A 14694-nucleotide genomic window follows, 5' to 3' on the forward strand; every position below is an offset into this window, starting at 1 on the left:
TATTTTAAAAAATTATGTGACAATAAATTTGAATCTAAAATTTTTGACCTCAAATATTAATCACATCGTTATTAGGCCAAGATAATGATGCTTTTATTGGTGCAAAAGGTCAGATTTTAGAATGATGAGACGAGTAAAGAAGATGGTTTCCAAAGGGTTATTTTTCTTTTTTATTTTTATTTTTTTGAGAGGGTTATTTTCCTTTCTGATTGGAGGAATTCGACATGTTGGCCGTAACGCCACTTTGGGTCATTTTTTTGTTTGTTCTGTGACATCTTGCGTGTGTACAGTAGTCCTTTTCTTTTCTTTTCTTTTTTGGTGGCAAAAATTGATAATTTTGATATTTAATTGTAATTATGTGTAATTCAGAATATTTCGTTAAAGATCAACACTTTGAGTGTTGAATTGTAATGTTTCCATTATAAAATAAATTTGCCACAACAATCTATTACTGTGTCCAAGTGTGTCATGAACATATCTATATAAAATAATTTTATTTTTCAAAATTTGATTTTCTTATTATATTTTACGTATATTCTAATTTAAACAATTGTGTAATATTCTTTATGTCCCACCTATAATGGCACAATAAAAATCAGCACGAAATTAAAAATGAAATCATGCATCCATCAAAATTCATTTATTAAAATAATTATTTTTACAATCGAATGCATGCAGGGGCAGAGGCATAATGGGAGCCAAGGGGGGTCCATGGGCCCCTCGGAATTTGAAAAAAAAAACCCAAGGGTGTTTTTGTAAATTAAATTTATATTTATAATTAAAAATAAACAATAAATAAATATATTAATTAGTTAGATTAGGAATTCGGGAATCAGATTTTGTGCGCCCTAACATTCATGCTTCTTTACATTTCTGCGCAAAAATAGCTCTTCTTCTTCAACTTCGTCATTGCTTGCACTGAAATGTACCAGCGCTTTAGAAAATGTAAATGTAACTAGTGGAGCAATTATGCAGTGATTATCGTGTTTAACTTATTTTAATATTGAGATTAAATTAATTTAAGTGGGGTTAGTATTTTATTAAAATATTTTTTGTTATTTTTTATAATTATAATATCTGAGGCCCCTTGAGTTAAAAGTTTGGCTCGACCATTAAATGCATGCCATCTCTGCTAAAATAAATGTGACAATCTCTAATTTGATATGAGAATCCATCTTAAATCTAACTTGGACAAAATACGAACCCAAACTAAAACCATTAATAGCCATTACCGTCCCAAGTCCTATAAAAGACCTTATGTCGTTTCATAAGAACAACCCCAAATTGCATTAGCATACGAGCTAGAGAGAGAGAGAGAGAGGCTATCATTTAGAGCACATGAATTAATAATTATATATATTTTCTAAGAAAAGGCTAACTTAAATTAAATAAGCAACAATGATAACGAAATCTTCACCGGGAAAATATGTAAAATAATATGGTGATGATAATCATGCATGTTGTTCATATGATTGTCGTCATCATGATCAACTCCATGCTATCATACCATATCTTAGGAAAATTAGTGAAGAGATTAAATATAACAGCTCCATGCATGCCTCATTATGGTTTAACATGTAAACAAATATCCTAATTATCTAATTCCACACAATAATTGAATGATAACGTTAAGCTTTGAACGGAATAATAAAATAACTAAAATGAAATAGTAGATTGGATTAGTTGAAAGGTAAAGGGAGTTGAGGAAAATAGTGGCGTGTTTGGGTGGCCTCCAAAACCACCAACATTTGATGTCTAATCCCAGCTCCCAGATCATCAATTTATATTGTCAACTCCGACCAGTCCAATCACGATTTTGTGAAACCGACAAGACACGTGGCCGACAAAACATTTCAAACTCGAACAAGAACTACTAAACCGAAACTAGTGGGGAGAACTATCATCCATAACTACGATCTTTCCCATTTCTTCTAAATAATTAACCACCCCCTTTTACTTTTTTTTTTTTTTTCTTCAACCACTCCCCACTTGCATTGCATTTGCATGCTAAAGATAAATATTTCAATCACACGTAAAGTTGGAACGCTACGCTACGGTGTGGTTATAGATTTTTATTGTTTCTTTTTTCAAACAAAAAAATAAATAAATCGTGAAAGAGATGGATGGATTAATCATGATGATTGCACTTGATGTAGCATCCATTATTGATTTACACGCACCCCGGCCCATGTATAAAAAGATTATGAATGTGAGTCAAAAGTTTAGTGTATATATCTTAATTAATTATATATATAATGTAGGTAGCTATAGGTAGCGTATAGCATAGCATCACCGAACTCTAACTTTATCTTTTTTCCAAGTTCAAGTAGATAATCATTAGCTTAGAAGCTTTCAAGTATGATGCCATTAATCAGCATGTTGACTATCACCACTTTCTGTGTCCAACCTCTCCTATTGTTTAATCACTCCATCTTTCTTTCTATTAAAACGAACAACCTTCTCTAGCCCTGTCATGACTGTGTGTGTTTTTACATATGCATGAATAGAATCTTTCTCTCAGAGCTAGGCTGCGTGTATGCTTTAATTTCTCTTTTAATTGCATTGTTTATATCAGATATATTGATGATTTTATATGGAGAGATGATGAGAGTTGGGAGGTTCTCAATTTCATAGTACGTAGTAAGTTGGAGTTAATTACAAGTTTGATGTTGGCGAGCCACGTATTTAAACTCTCCAGCTTTGAGGTATGTTTGTAAACCTACATTAATTGCTTATTAAGTTTAATTTAATTACATATTTTTGTGTATAATAATATCGCCATGAAGTATAATTAGGAAGAAATAACACTCAAGCATGTCATCAAAGTATAGAATGTCTAATTAATTATATAATGCATGTGTGTGCTGATCCCTCCTCCAAGAGAATAAAAGGTGAAGGCACTTTATATGTTGATATTGTGTTGTGCCATAGTAGCAAGATGAAGATAAAAGGGAAGAATGGGTAGGCAACTTTATTAGTGCAATTCCAATAGAGAATGGACAAAGGGAAATTTCACTGCAAATTAGCCATCCATCCTTATTCAATTTCAAAAAGAATGCTGCCCAATTTTAGCTAAACTGCCGCATATATATGAGGCCATTCAAACATGCTGCTTTTCTCTGCGCCACCTTGCGTCGCAAATTTGGGATTCATTCATTGTCTACTTCTTCTTCTTCTTCTTCACTTTTTTTTTCCCTTGAAGAATTATTGCACCATGCACTATATTATTCTCTCTCTCTCTATCTCTCCCAAAAGCAAGGGTCTTTAAGCAAGATTCCGGAAACCAAAAGTGAAAAGCCGACACTTCTCCACCTTAACTCAAAAATACATCAGATTATCTGAATGTGTGGTAGCTGCTTTGCACTTTGCATTAGTATCTTCCCTAAAAAATACAGACCAACCTCCTGCCAAATACTTCCCGTGACTCACTTTCTTCAAAATTATTAAGTGTGTTTTTCTATTGCAGTTTCTTCACACACTTAGCCATCTATGATTCGTGTACGAGGTCCGTACAATTAATTCTTGCTTCTTCTCTCCTTCACCACATTCTTAATCCTTCTTCGATCGTTAACTGTATTAGTTTCTATTGATTCTTTAATTCTTGTTATTTATATATCTTCTTTAATGTGGATATGTATGTAATAGAAAGTGTTGTTTTACTGTCAGCTACCAAAATCATCATCGATCACGCTAGCTAGTTAATTTAATGAATTATTAATCGAAATTTATGGTTTTACATGGATATATGAGTGTAATTAGGCATAGGTGCATAGGCTGAGTTTTTCCCTGGTGGCTCTGGAGTTGCTGCTTAAAAGTCAAATAATTTCTAGTAGTAGCTTACCTTAAAAGGTAAAAGCAGATGAAATTTAATAATGCTTGTTTTCTCGACTTCCACATGATGCCTCCAAAAGGAACTTTTCAGTGCGACTACATTTTAATGAATAACTTTCACTTTCCAGGCTTCATTTATTAATCTGCGTTACGCAATAAATTGTGAGAAAAAGCTTTTTAATGTCTTTAGCTCAGTTTCCATAATATCTTCATCTTCATCTTGTGTTGCAGGTAAATAGTGCATCTCAAAAATGAAGTTCATGAAACTCGGAAGCCGTCCAGACACCTTCTACACAGAGGAGGCAACTAGGTAGTGTAGATACATATTGGATTTCGATGTAGTTGTTGTGTAATAATATATAGTGATGAACTTGATTTTCACTATTTTGGAGGGCTGTGATGTCTGATGTACCAAGTGATCTGAGCATCAAGATAAACAACATCACTTATCTTGTCCACAAGGTGAAGTATTGGCATCATCATTATTCATGATCATGATCATGATGATCATCATTTTGAAATGTGTTGTGGGTAAGTGCAGTACCCAGTTGTTCCCAAGTGCGGGCTGCTGCAGCGGCTGTGCTCGGAGGCGGAGGCGGACAACGTGACTCTGGAGCTAGACGACTTCCCGGGAGGGGAGGAGGGCTTGGAGGTGTGCGCCAAGTACTGCTACGGCATCACCATCAACCTCAGCGCCCACAACTTGGCCTCCTCTTTCTGCGCCGCCAACTACCTTGCCATGACAGACGCGGTTGAACCGGGTAACTTGCTCATGAAACTCGAGGCTTTCTTCTCTTCTTGCATCCTCCAAAGCTGGAAAGATCCCATTGTTACGCTGCACAACACCCACATGGTTTTTGACTGCTCTGAGAATCTTGGCATTGTCAGAAGATGCATAGAATCCATCGTCGACAAGATTCTCACCCCTCCAAACAAGGTTACATGGTCTTACACCTATACCAGACCGGGCTACCACAAGAGCCGCCACCAATCCGTGCCCAAGGACTGGTGGACAGAGGACATATCGTTTCTCAACGTCGACATGTTCCGTTGCGTAGTCGCCGCCGTCAAGTCCGCCAATGCGCTGCACCCGCAGCTCATCGGGGAGGCGCTGCACGTCTATGCCTGCCGTTGGATGCCGGAGATCGCGGGGGAGGCCGAGGCCGAGGCCTCCACGTCCCGTCAAGAAGACCGTCGCGTCCTTGAGACCGTTGTGAGCCTCATCCCGGCAGAGAGAGGGTCTGTCTCCATCAGATTCCTCCTCCGGCTCCTCAGCGTCGCCAACCATGTGGGAGCGTCGCCTGCCACGAGAGCGGAGCTGCTGAGGCTGGCGGCGGTGCAGCTCGAGGAGGCGACGTTGAGCGATCTGCTGCTGCTTCGTGTTGATGAGAGGTCGCACGACGTGGAACTGATTCAGACAGTTTTGGAGAGTTTCGTGCGGCAGTGGAAGAGACAAGTCCCCGCAGATGAGAGGGAATCCATGAAATCGATACGTAAGATTGGGAAGCTCATTGATTCGTACCTGCAAGTGGTCGCCAGAGACGCCGGCGTGCCGGTTCACAGAATGGCGTGTCTGGCCGAGGCTCTGCCGGGAATTGCGCGGCCCCACCATGACGATCTCTATAAGGCGATCAACATTTATCTCAAGGTTAATCATCTTCTCTTACTTGACAGCTAGCGTGCAGAATTGAATTTGATGGTGAGTTGGTGCAGGAGCATCCTGATCTGAGCAAAGCAGACAAGAAGCAGCTGTGTCGCGTTTTAGACTGCCAGAAGCTGTCGCCGGAGATATGCGGGCACGCTGTGAGGAACGAGCGGCTGCCGCTGAGAACGGTGGTGCAGCTTCTCTACTTTGAACATGAGAAAGCCAACTCAAACTCCAGAAAGCAGGTGTCTCCCGATGCGAGAGAGCCTAGCACCAGCAGATCGGAACCAAGTTTTAAGGTGAGAGGAGAAGAGAGCAAAAATAGCAGACTTGAGCTCAATTCCAGAGAGAAAGCGTTGATCACAAGAATATCGCACAACTCACACAGCTAAGACCAGAGCCCTCAATATTAATTCTATATACTGTGTAATTATGCACCTGTAAATGTAATGTAAGCACCATTATATGTATAATCTGATTCTTTCTTGTTCAATGAATTGATTGATTTATCCATCAACTCAACTGCCACATTTCCTGTAAAATTTCAAGTATTTTCGATTGTTCTCACAACATAAAAGAAGAAATATGGATGCCGCTTCTGTCTACCAATTCTGTTGTCCTTCAGGAACATGACGAAATGGAGTAGAGGAAAGATATAAAACGATATGAGTAAAATGCACAAGATCCCAAGAACCCAACAAACTACATACCATGATGATTCTAATTTACATATAATCAAGGAGTTTGGTTTCAGACTACAGTGTAAGAACAACAACAAAAAAACTACATACTTCAAAATCTATAGAAGTGGGGAAGCTAAGCTAAGCACCACCAAGGAGCTTCCTTTTTTTCTGACAAAAGAATGTACAATTTGCCTCTTTTATGAGCAAGAAAGTACAAGGTGTCTCTCGCTCTATCTCTAAAGAATACAGGCGATAGGAACCTGTTGTTTGAGGCAGCTCCCCTAGCAAATAACATCTCCATCACTTCAGTCTCCTCTCTACACATTTCAGGCCTTCAAATACATCTTTCTTAGTTATATTTCAGGCTTCAAAATTCATCTCCCCAAATGAAGCATTCACTGGCCTCCTATCAGGTCCAAAGGGTCATAATCATACGGATCTCCAGCTTTTACAAAACGGCCCTTCACACGCTTCCTCACATCAGCTCTTTCCTTGCGCGAAGCATACCTTATTTTTTTATCGAACCTGTCAAAAGTGCACATCATTATTTTTGAACTTGTAACTTCGAAGTGGGACGTATGCCAAACGCTGAAAGCATCATACCGGACAATTTCATTGTGAATTCAGATTCATCAAACAAAAGAGAATAACTCAAGAAATTTTCCTGCAACTATACTTACTTGCGAGACTTCCTTTTCTCTTTATACCGTAACACTGCATCGTCCCTGATAGCTGATGAAAACTGAATATCATATTGATGTTCCTCCATCATTACTGATGAAAACCCTCCACTCTCCGGGAGATCTCCGATGTTGCACTCGGTTGTCCGGCCTGAGAAGGAGATTGAGTGGGTAGATTGTGCTGGTCTTGTTACACAATCATTTGAATCAGATTTACAGCTTGTCATGGACTCAGCTGATAATTGATTGCTGCAATCCTGCTTCAATGTTTCAACCTTTGAACTTGAGGCCTGAAAATATTTTGCAAAAACAATGTATAAGAAACAAAGTCGGGGCAGTAAAATTTCTCACGGAATCCTATAAATTGTATATAAACAATTTAGCGAAGCACGAAAGCTAAAAACATCTCGTATTTAAAAATAAGAAATTATAAGGCAGACCTTTGTCGTCACACCCTTAACGTTGCATTCAGTGTTATAATCTTCCATTCCAAAAAAGCTATCAGCTCCACCATTGTCAAAAAATTGTTGTGTTTCATCACGAGATTCATCAAAAAGTGCTTCATAGTCGTCTAAACTCAACTCAGTGTCTGAGATATAAAAGTTCTGGGAGGGAGTTTCGTGAGTGGGTCCAGGATCTTTTTTCGGCGAACAAGCCTGCATGATTAAGAAACAGGTGCTTACAAGTAAGAAGCTGCTGGGGCATAAAATCTTATAAGGGACTTGAAAAATTAAAGGCAACAAACTCTAATGATGCGATGGACAAGCATAAGAATAATCAAGTAAACATGCTGCCAATCATAACAGGTGTAACTGTAGCCTTTGACTCAAGCTAGACAATTTTGACTGAGGGGGGTAAACAGGAGCAAAAGATATCCTTGAATTGCAAAACATATTTGGAAGAATTTGGGGGATTGTGTCACTGAGGGATCCGGCCTTGAGATAAACAGAACATACTCTTTTGCAATTGCAGAGGTCTCTGATTTCTTGGACCTGCACTTTGGAGAAGTAATATACTATCTTTTACAAGGGCGTGAAATTGTATCTCAAAATAGATAGAAATTTATAGTTAGGAATCATCAATTTCTTGTTTTTTGTGATTCCTACAAGTTACATATTCCAAAGCTTCGAATTTGCTGGATACAAACTGAGGAAAGTTGAAGGAATTAGTTCTTTCCCAGTCAGTAATTAGTAAAATAGTTTTTATAGATCTATCCAACAGCACCCTAGTTCATTTTGAAACCCTTTGGACTTCATATATATTTCAAGTCAAGAAAAGAGGTGGAGGAAATTGTTTTAGTGAGTTTCAAACAAGCGCAGCAGTTAGAATTAATATAAAGGAAGGTTAATAACATACCTTCATGAAGCTTGACCAACCTCAGCAACTGCCAAAAGAGCATGAATGCAGGGGAATCGGACCTATTATAGATTAAGTTGAGACTAGATGATTTCTCTTTTGCAAATCAGAAGAAAAGGAAAGTATGTAAGCTAGTACCGAAAGCAGAATGTTGATTTAGGAAAATAATAAACTGATTGGAGAAAACTTGCAAGGTCCTCTTCCAGGACTTAACAAGAAGAAGGAACTAGTCCTGAAACTTCTAAAGGGTGAAAGATCCTTCGTGAACGAAAGAATTACAAATCAATTTTGTGTAACACATCCGGGGAAGTAAAAGAGAAAGATGTTTAATCTTAGGCTGAAATCTGTAACCCACAGCCAAACCTAATAGCATAAATAGTCATTTTCCAAAACAGTTGAATGAGGAACCGTTTCCCCTACAATGCCGTTGGTGTGCTGAGCAAAAGCTCCAACTTTGTTCCTGACGTATTCAAACTGAAAATGAAGGAATTACGAATATCCTAGATCACAAATTACCTTCTGGTTCAGAGAATCTACATGTCCTCCTCCATGAATTTGCTCAGCCTCGGGAGCTATTATCTCCATACCAGTATCTTCTGTACAGCAATCCGCATGCGACAATTCACATCGAGAGGGACTTTCTTCTCCTTCTTCAAGACTCATAGGATCTGGTTCAGGATTGCTAATTGACTTATCAACAGAAAAGAAGGACCAGATCCTTGAAAAGTCGGCTGCAGAAGGGCAGCCAGAATACAAATTTATCATCTGTCTCTTATGCTCGACATCTGAAGCTGGTGCAGCAGAATGTCCAGACCAATTGCAGTCTTGACAAAGTGAGGTGTTCTCTTGGATGCACCTCGTTATCGCAGGCTGAGAATGGCATCTTTCACATAAAAGGGTCCTCAAATGGCGCTTCGAAAGAGCATTTGCAGAATGAACATTCCGATCACAGGATAAGCATAAGCAAGCAGCATCAGACCTACAATGGATTATGGATCTTTGCTCCCCGCAGAAATCGCATAACCGACCCATGAGAGTTTACCGCTATAACTCTCTACTCTGCAAGAAAATTTCACCAAATCAATTACTTACTGAATCCAAATAATTTATCCAACTCAGACGGAAATAAAATTTAAAGCAAAAAATCACAAAATCGAAGCTTTTACTTAATCTCAAAGTTTACTCGACTGTTTACGCTTAGTTTAGCTCAGCCACAAAATCACCAGACAAAAACGACCACAAATACAACAAGAGACCAAGTTCAAAATTCTCAAATCAGCTACTCAGAAAACAGGAGCAAAAATAAAAAAAGGAAGAAGCACAAACAGATCATATCCATGCGTAACTACCACTGAAAAATATTCTTCGATAAAGAGCTAGAACCTTTCGATTGAAGACGTTCTTAGACTTAAAAGCATACATCAAATCGTAAGCAATTAGTTCTTACAACTTAACACCAAAAAAACTCTAGTTCTCTCGAATCAAAGGCAGATCATCACCAAAAGAAAGAATAACACGAGAAAAAGAACAATACATCGAACAATCCGTCGCAAACCAACGAGATCCTTCACAATAAAAGAGATTTCCTAACTCAACAAGCAAAAAAACAAACGAAAGAGTAAAGTAGAAAAATTACCAGCAGCAGTTGTTGGAGTAGCGGAAAGAGAAAATCAGGAAAAAAGAGGTTTGCTGAAGCAATCAGGAATCGCACGCAACATACGAGGTAGTTTTCGCGGCGGAGGAAGGAGGAGGGATGATGAACTGATAAGAAGATAAGAGTAGCGTTTGAGAACCAAAGGCGCACAAGTAGATGCGCGAGTTGAAATGGAAATATCCCTTTTTCTGCACTTTTTCAATAATTTATTTCTTTTGTTTATCACGAAAAGTGAGGACGATATTTGTAGACGTCGCTGTTGAAGCTTTGGTATCCGACTCTCTATCTTTCCACAGTGTCCTCCACGAAAAACACTACTACTTCGCCTTTCGGTTTTTCTTCCTCAATTATTAACTTTTATTCTATTTAAAGTATTGACTCCTTGTTATGTTAGATATTTTTTCTTTTTTCTTCGCGGCCTATGTTAGATATTTTTCTTCGATTCTACTTTATTAGATATTTTGCTGCTTGTTTTTAGTTGTAGCTATGAAGATTGAATTTATCAGATATTTTTGTTGTTTTTCTTTTTTCAGTTGGAGGCTTGGAGCTATGAATTGAATCTAGTATCTATGCTAGAAGGTCCACTCGTTAAGCTCGGGCGGTGCAGATTAGACTATATTTATCACTAATTTATATTAATTTAATTTTTTAATAAAAAATTTATTTTTCTCTATTTCATGTATATATATATATATATATATATATTCTATAATTCAACGACCTTTATATTTTATTTATAACCCCTTTCAGCCTAAAATACTCCATTTAGAGCATCCGCAATGGGCTTACTTGATAGCCTACTTGATAGTGGTTGTGTTATTGAGTAGGTAGTGCTGCATTGGGTTACTTGATAGCCTACTTGATAACATTAGTTTAGATTTTTATGTTTTTCATTTAAATTTAATTGCATAATTTAAATAACATATTTTTCTAATAGTTAAATACGCCATTAAACATAAAATTTTAAAACACCTAAAACATAAAAAAAATTACATAAAAATTAACAACACCTAAACATCATATTACCCCATCATTAAAATTACATAATTAAAATCCTAGTCTAGACCACGACGCCTGAGCACGTCGGCGACCATGGAGGCGTGCAATGCCCTTTGTGCGTCCGTCATGTGCATCGTATCCGCGTTCAGGAGCTGCATATCGAGCTCCCTCTCCTTGATATCGTTGGTTGGGAGGCACTCTGCTCTGCACTGACCGGTTCCTCCTCGGGTGGGGTCTTCTCCAAGTTGATTCCTCCCATATCGGGGTGATAATCGGAGGAGAGATCGGGGCACCAATTAGGATCATAGAAAGGGTTGTGTGGATCCATGAAGGAAGAAAATTCTTAAAGAGAAATGGAGGAGAAGAAAATTGGAGAAGAAGAGATGTGAAGAAGAATGGAGGAGATGGGGTTTTTTAAAGAGGAGAAGAAGAAAAAAAAAATTGGAACGGTCGATCAAAGCACGCATATCGAGGAAAAACAGTCAAAATTCGAATTTAAAATTCGAATTTCTCTATTTTTTTTTAAATTAAGGCGCATGCATTGCACGCGCCTTCCCCCTCCCCCCGATCGAGCATACTCGAAGGCTCGAGTACCCGCCGTCTGCAACGTCATACACGATGGCAACGCCTTACTCGAGTAGGCACTCGAGTAAGGCGTTGCCGATGCTCTTATGTTTTATCAATGACACATGAGGTAAGTTGTGCCACATGTCAAAGCAAGAAGAAAGGTTGTTAAAGTTGATCTGCAATCTTTTAAGTGATCCATTGTTAGTTTTTTGCAATTTTAATATTATTTCTTTAACTATGACTTTTCATGATTGGTCATCAATAAAGATAGTCTTAAGTGAATGGTGGTCTTAAGTCCCTAATTTTTTAAGAAAAATAAACAAATAATTACAAAGATGGGATTAGTTCTAATCGAATTATTCAAGCGACAAAGTGGATATAACCAAATTCAAATGAGTGAGAGAAAAATTTAAAAATGTGTATTTTCGTTATCTTGGAATGGTCTTGTTTTTATTTGTTGTGTTGAATTGTACACCTTATTGATTTTTAGAATGTGTTAACAAGCTTATCATGCATAATTCATACATTAATGTTTAATAATGAGTAGATAAAGTAAACTGCAGTAAAGACGAATTATGTAAATGTGTATTAGAAGTGTTCAATACTAAAGAAACGAGATAAATGCTATTAAATGCATCACAAGTAAGACTTTAAACTTAAAAGGCAAAATGAAATCTATATAATATATAAAAGAGGAGTTTCTCCCCTCCATTTTTCTCTCTCTTCTTTCACTAATTTTTTTTCACTATTTTTCTATCTCTTTTTTCTTTAATTTTCTTTTCTAAACATCATCAATTTAATTCATGAAAAAATACTTAATAAATTTAAGTTCATGAAAAGATCTTTAATATTGTATAAAAAAACATCAAAAATGACTTTAAAATGAATAAATTATGAAAAAATTAAAATTAAAATTAGTTTATTTTTTCTCTCTTCATTAACATTTTACAACTTTTTATTTATATTTGGGTATGAATATATTAATTTATTTATTATGACGATTAATACTCTATTTTTAATTAAATAACGATTTTATAAAAAGAGAAAGAAAAACCTAAAAGAACCCTTGAAAGCACAGGAGGAGCAAACTAAGGGCCGAGCCTCATTAAAACCTTTCCACGGAAAATCCAGTGGGAAAAACCGTGAAAAGGAAAAAGAGTGCTCGTCTAAAAACAGCAACAGAGGGGAAGGGCGGAAGGGAAAGTTTCTGGAACTCCGGCCTAACCATCGTCCCCAAACTATCCCGGCTCTCCCCCCACAGAAACAAACAAAACGGCCAGAAGAACCACGACGCCGTAAAAGCAAACAAACTAAATAAAAAACAACAGAAAACTCTACGGCCGATTATACGCCGTCGCCGTAGAATCTTCACAACATCCAACCCCAAAGACCATAAGAGAAAAGTAACAACACTATCGTTTAAACTTCGAAGCCGGTAGCACCCAACGAAGCATAACTCTTCAATAGAAACAACCTGCACACCAAGTGTTCGAAGAAAAAACCGCACCAACTGAAGCATGTACACCAATTGATCGAAGTTCTTGCGCCAAAAAATCCAGCTCGCAGTAGGCAAGTACAGCCGGAAAAGAGGAGATAAAACTCCGGGATTCAACAAATCGACGACAGAAGCCATTGAATCCCACGAAAAAGAATTCCCCGGACAACAGATCCGAAAGCCAATGGAGTTCGACCAGCAACGTCCCCGAGCCGAGCGCACCCAGACCCGGAAAGACGCAACCGACACTCCAACCCGCACCCCTCCAGAGCAACACCAGCCAACAGTCGACGACCTCCTCAACTCCCACGCAACAACCAGCTCAAGATCGAACAGAACCCCCAGATCACCCAGCCAAGACCAAGCGCCTACCAGGTGTTCGATAAAAAACCTAACCCAGAAAACACGCCTCAAACACACGACGAACAAAAACGACCGAACAAAGCCACCCCCCATCAGCGCAAATTAACGTTTCAGACGCAGTTGGTTATGCGAAGCCATATCATCACGAACCGCAGCCTTAATCTCCTCAATCTCATACGGCCACCACCCTTCCGGACGTTGTTGATTAGCCATAATATCCGCCGCCTTGTTTCCCTCTCTAAAGATATGAGTAACCTGCAGCGAGAAACCTTCTAACATCATTAAAATCCTAACCCAAGCCGCCTTAAACCGCCAAGGCACAGTCGAAGAACGAGAATTAAGAAGAGCGACCACATAGGTGGAATCTGCTTCAATCCAAAGCTTGTGCCACCCACGACTGTTAGCAATTTGAATCGCCGAGATAACAGCCAGAAGCTCAGCTTCAAAAGCATAACCCGAACCACCTTTGAAGTGAAAGCAACCACGCACCACATTCCAATTGTCGCGAAACACCCCACCTGCAACAATAGTGCCTGGGGCTCCCGCCGCCGAGCCATCAGTATTCACCTTGATCCACGGCGCCATAGGCGGCCACCAATGAACCTCCACAAACTCCGGAGGAGGAGCACTCCTGGTATTAACACCCACGGAACGGATAATAAGATAGTCCGACCAAGAATTCCACATAGAACCTAATTTAGAAAAGTTAGCGTCCATGTCTTTGAAGGCGACTTTCACAATGTGAATGACACGACGTACTTCGAACTTTTGATTATCAAAGATGCAGTTATTGCGCTGCGTCCAGATGGCCCAGATGACCGTAATGATACCCGCTTTCCAGAAATTACCAGTGAGAGAACTGAGTTTATACTGCCAAGCTTCCACCAAGAAACTATGAATATCATTAGCCTGCAACCCTTGCATGAAGTTGAACCACCCAAGAAACGTAGCCCAAATCTCCTTCACGCGCTCACAATTCCAGAAAAGGTGATCCTGAGTCTCACTCTCTTTAAAGCAGAGCAGACAGATGTTAGGCGTGATCATGCCGTAGCGGATGAGGCGATCATAAGTCGGCATACAATTAATACTCTATAATAATAGTATTAATGATAATAATAATAATAATGTGTAATGCCAATTTTCATTATCAAATAATTTTAATTTATTTAATAACTATAATTATCATTATACTTTATACAAAGTTGAAAATATTCGTTTCAAATTCAAGATTTTATTGAGTAATTGATGTGAATTATTTTAAGTTATTTTATTATTAAAACATGTATGTCATTTGTTTATATTTTAATTTTATTTAATACTTTTTTATTATTTAGACATGTCATTTAATTTCGATATTCGTCGTGCATCGCACGAATGGACTATCTAGTAATGCATAAATGACGAATCACATTCTAATGACT

At 38.3% G+C, this 14694-nt stretch overlaps 2 protein-coding genes across 6 annotated transcripts; one reads left to right on the forward strand and one right to left on the reverse strand.

The window, feature by feature from the left end:
- The first annotated feature begins 2230 nt into the window (after window positions 1-2230).
- LOC130985946 (BTB/POZ domain-containing protein At5g47800) lies at window positions 2231-5993 on the forward strand. 4 transcript variants are annotated; one of them, XM_057909144.1, is made up of 5 exons: window positions 2231-2705; window positions 4063-4141; window positions 4224-4293; window positions 4373-5479; window positions 5545-5993. In XM_057909144.1, the coding sequence occupies exons 2-5, from the start codon at window positions 4083-4085 to the stop codon at window positions 5866-5868; spliced, it is 1560 nt and encodes a 519-aa protein (XP_057765127.1). In that variant the 5' UTR covers window positions 2231-2705; window positions 4063-4082; the 3' UTR covers window positions 5869-5993. The 4 variants fall into 4 exon arrangements, with proteins under 4 accessions (XP_057765127.1, XP_057765130.1, XP_057765131.1 ...); XM_057909147.1 differs by having other exon boundaries at window positions 2299-2705; window positions 5570-5993; XM_057909148.1 differs by lacking the exon at window positions 2231-2705 and adding an exon at window positions 2872-3505 and having other exon boundaries at window positions 5570-5993.
- A 167-nt stretch (window positions 5994-6160) lies between these two features.
- Window positions 6161-10225, reverse strand: LOC130985947 (zinc finger protein CONSTANS-LIKE 10-like). Of its 2 annotated transcripts, none has more exons than XM_057909150.1 (5): window positions 9832-10225; window positions 8712-9254; window positions 7280-7495; window positions 6840-7129; window positions 6161-6684 (listed from the first exon to the last, which is right to left on the reverse strand). In XM_057909150.1, the coding sequence occupies exons 2-5, from the start codon at window positions 9225-9227 to the stop codon at window positions 6555-6557; spliced, it is 1152 nt and encodes a 383-aa protein (XP_057765133.1). In that variant the 5' UTR covers window positions 9228-9254; window positions 9832-10225; the 3' UTR covers window positions 6161-6554. The 2 variants fall into 2 exon arrangements, with proteins under 2 accessions (XP_057765133.1, XP_057765132.1); XM_057909149.1 differs by having other exon boundaries at window positions 8712-9249; window positions 9832-10183.
- Between the last annotated feature and the right edge of the window lie 4469 nt (window positions 10226-14694).

The sequence above is a fragment of the Salvia miltiorrhiza genome, chromosome 5, assembly GCF_028751815.1.
Source record: "Salvia miltiorrhiza cultivar Shanhuang (shh) chromosome 5, IMPLAD_Smil_shh, whole genome shotgun sequence".
NCBI lineage: Eukaryota > Viridiplantae > Streptophyta > Magnoliopsida > Lamiales > Lamiaceae > Salvia > Salvia miltiorrhiza.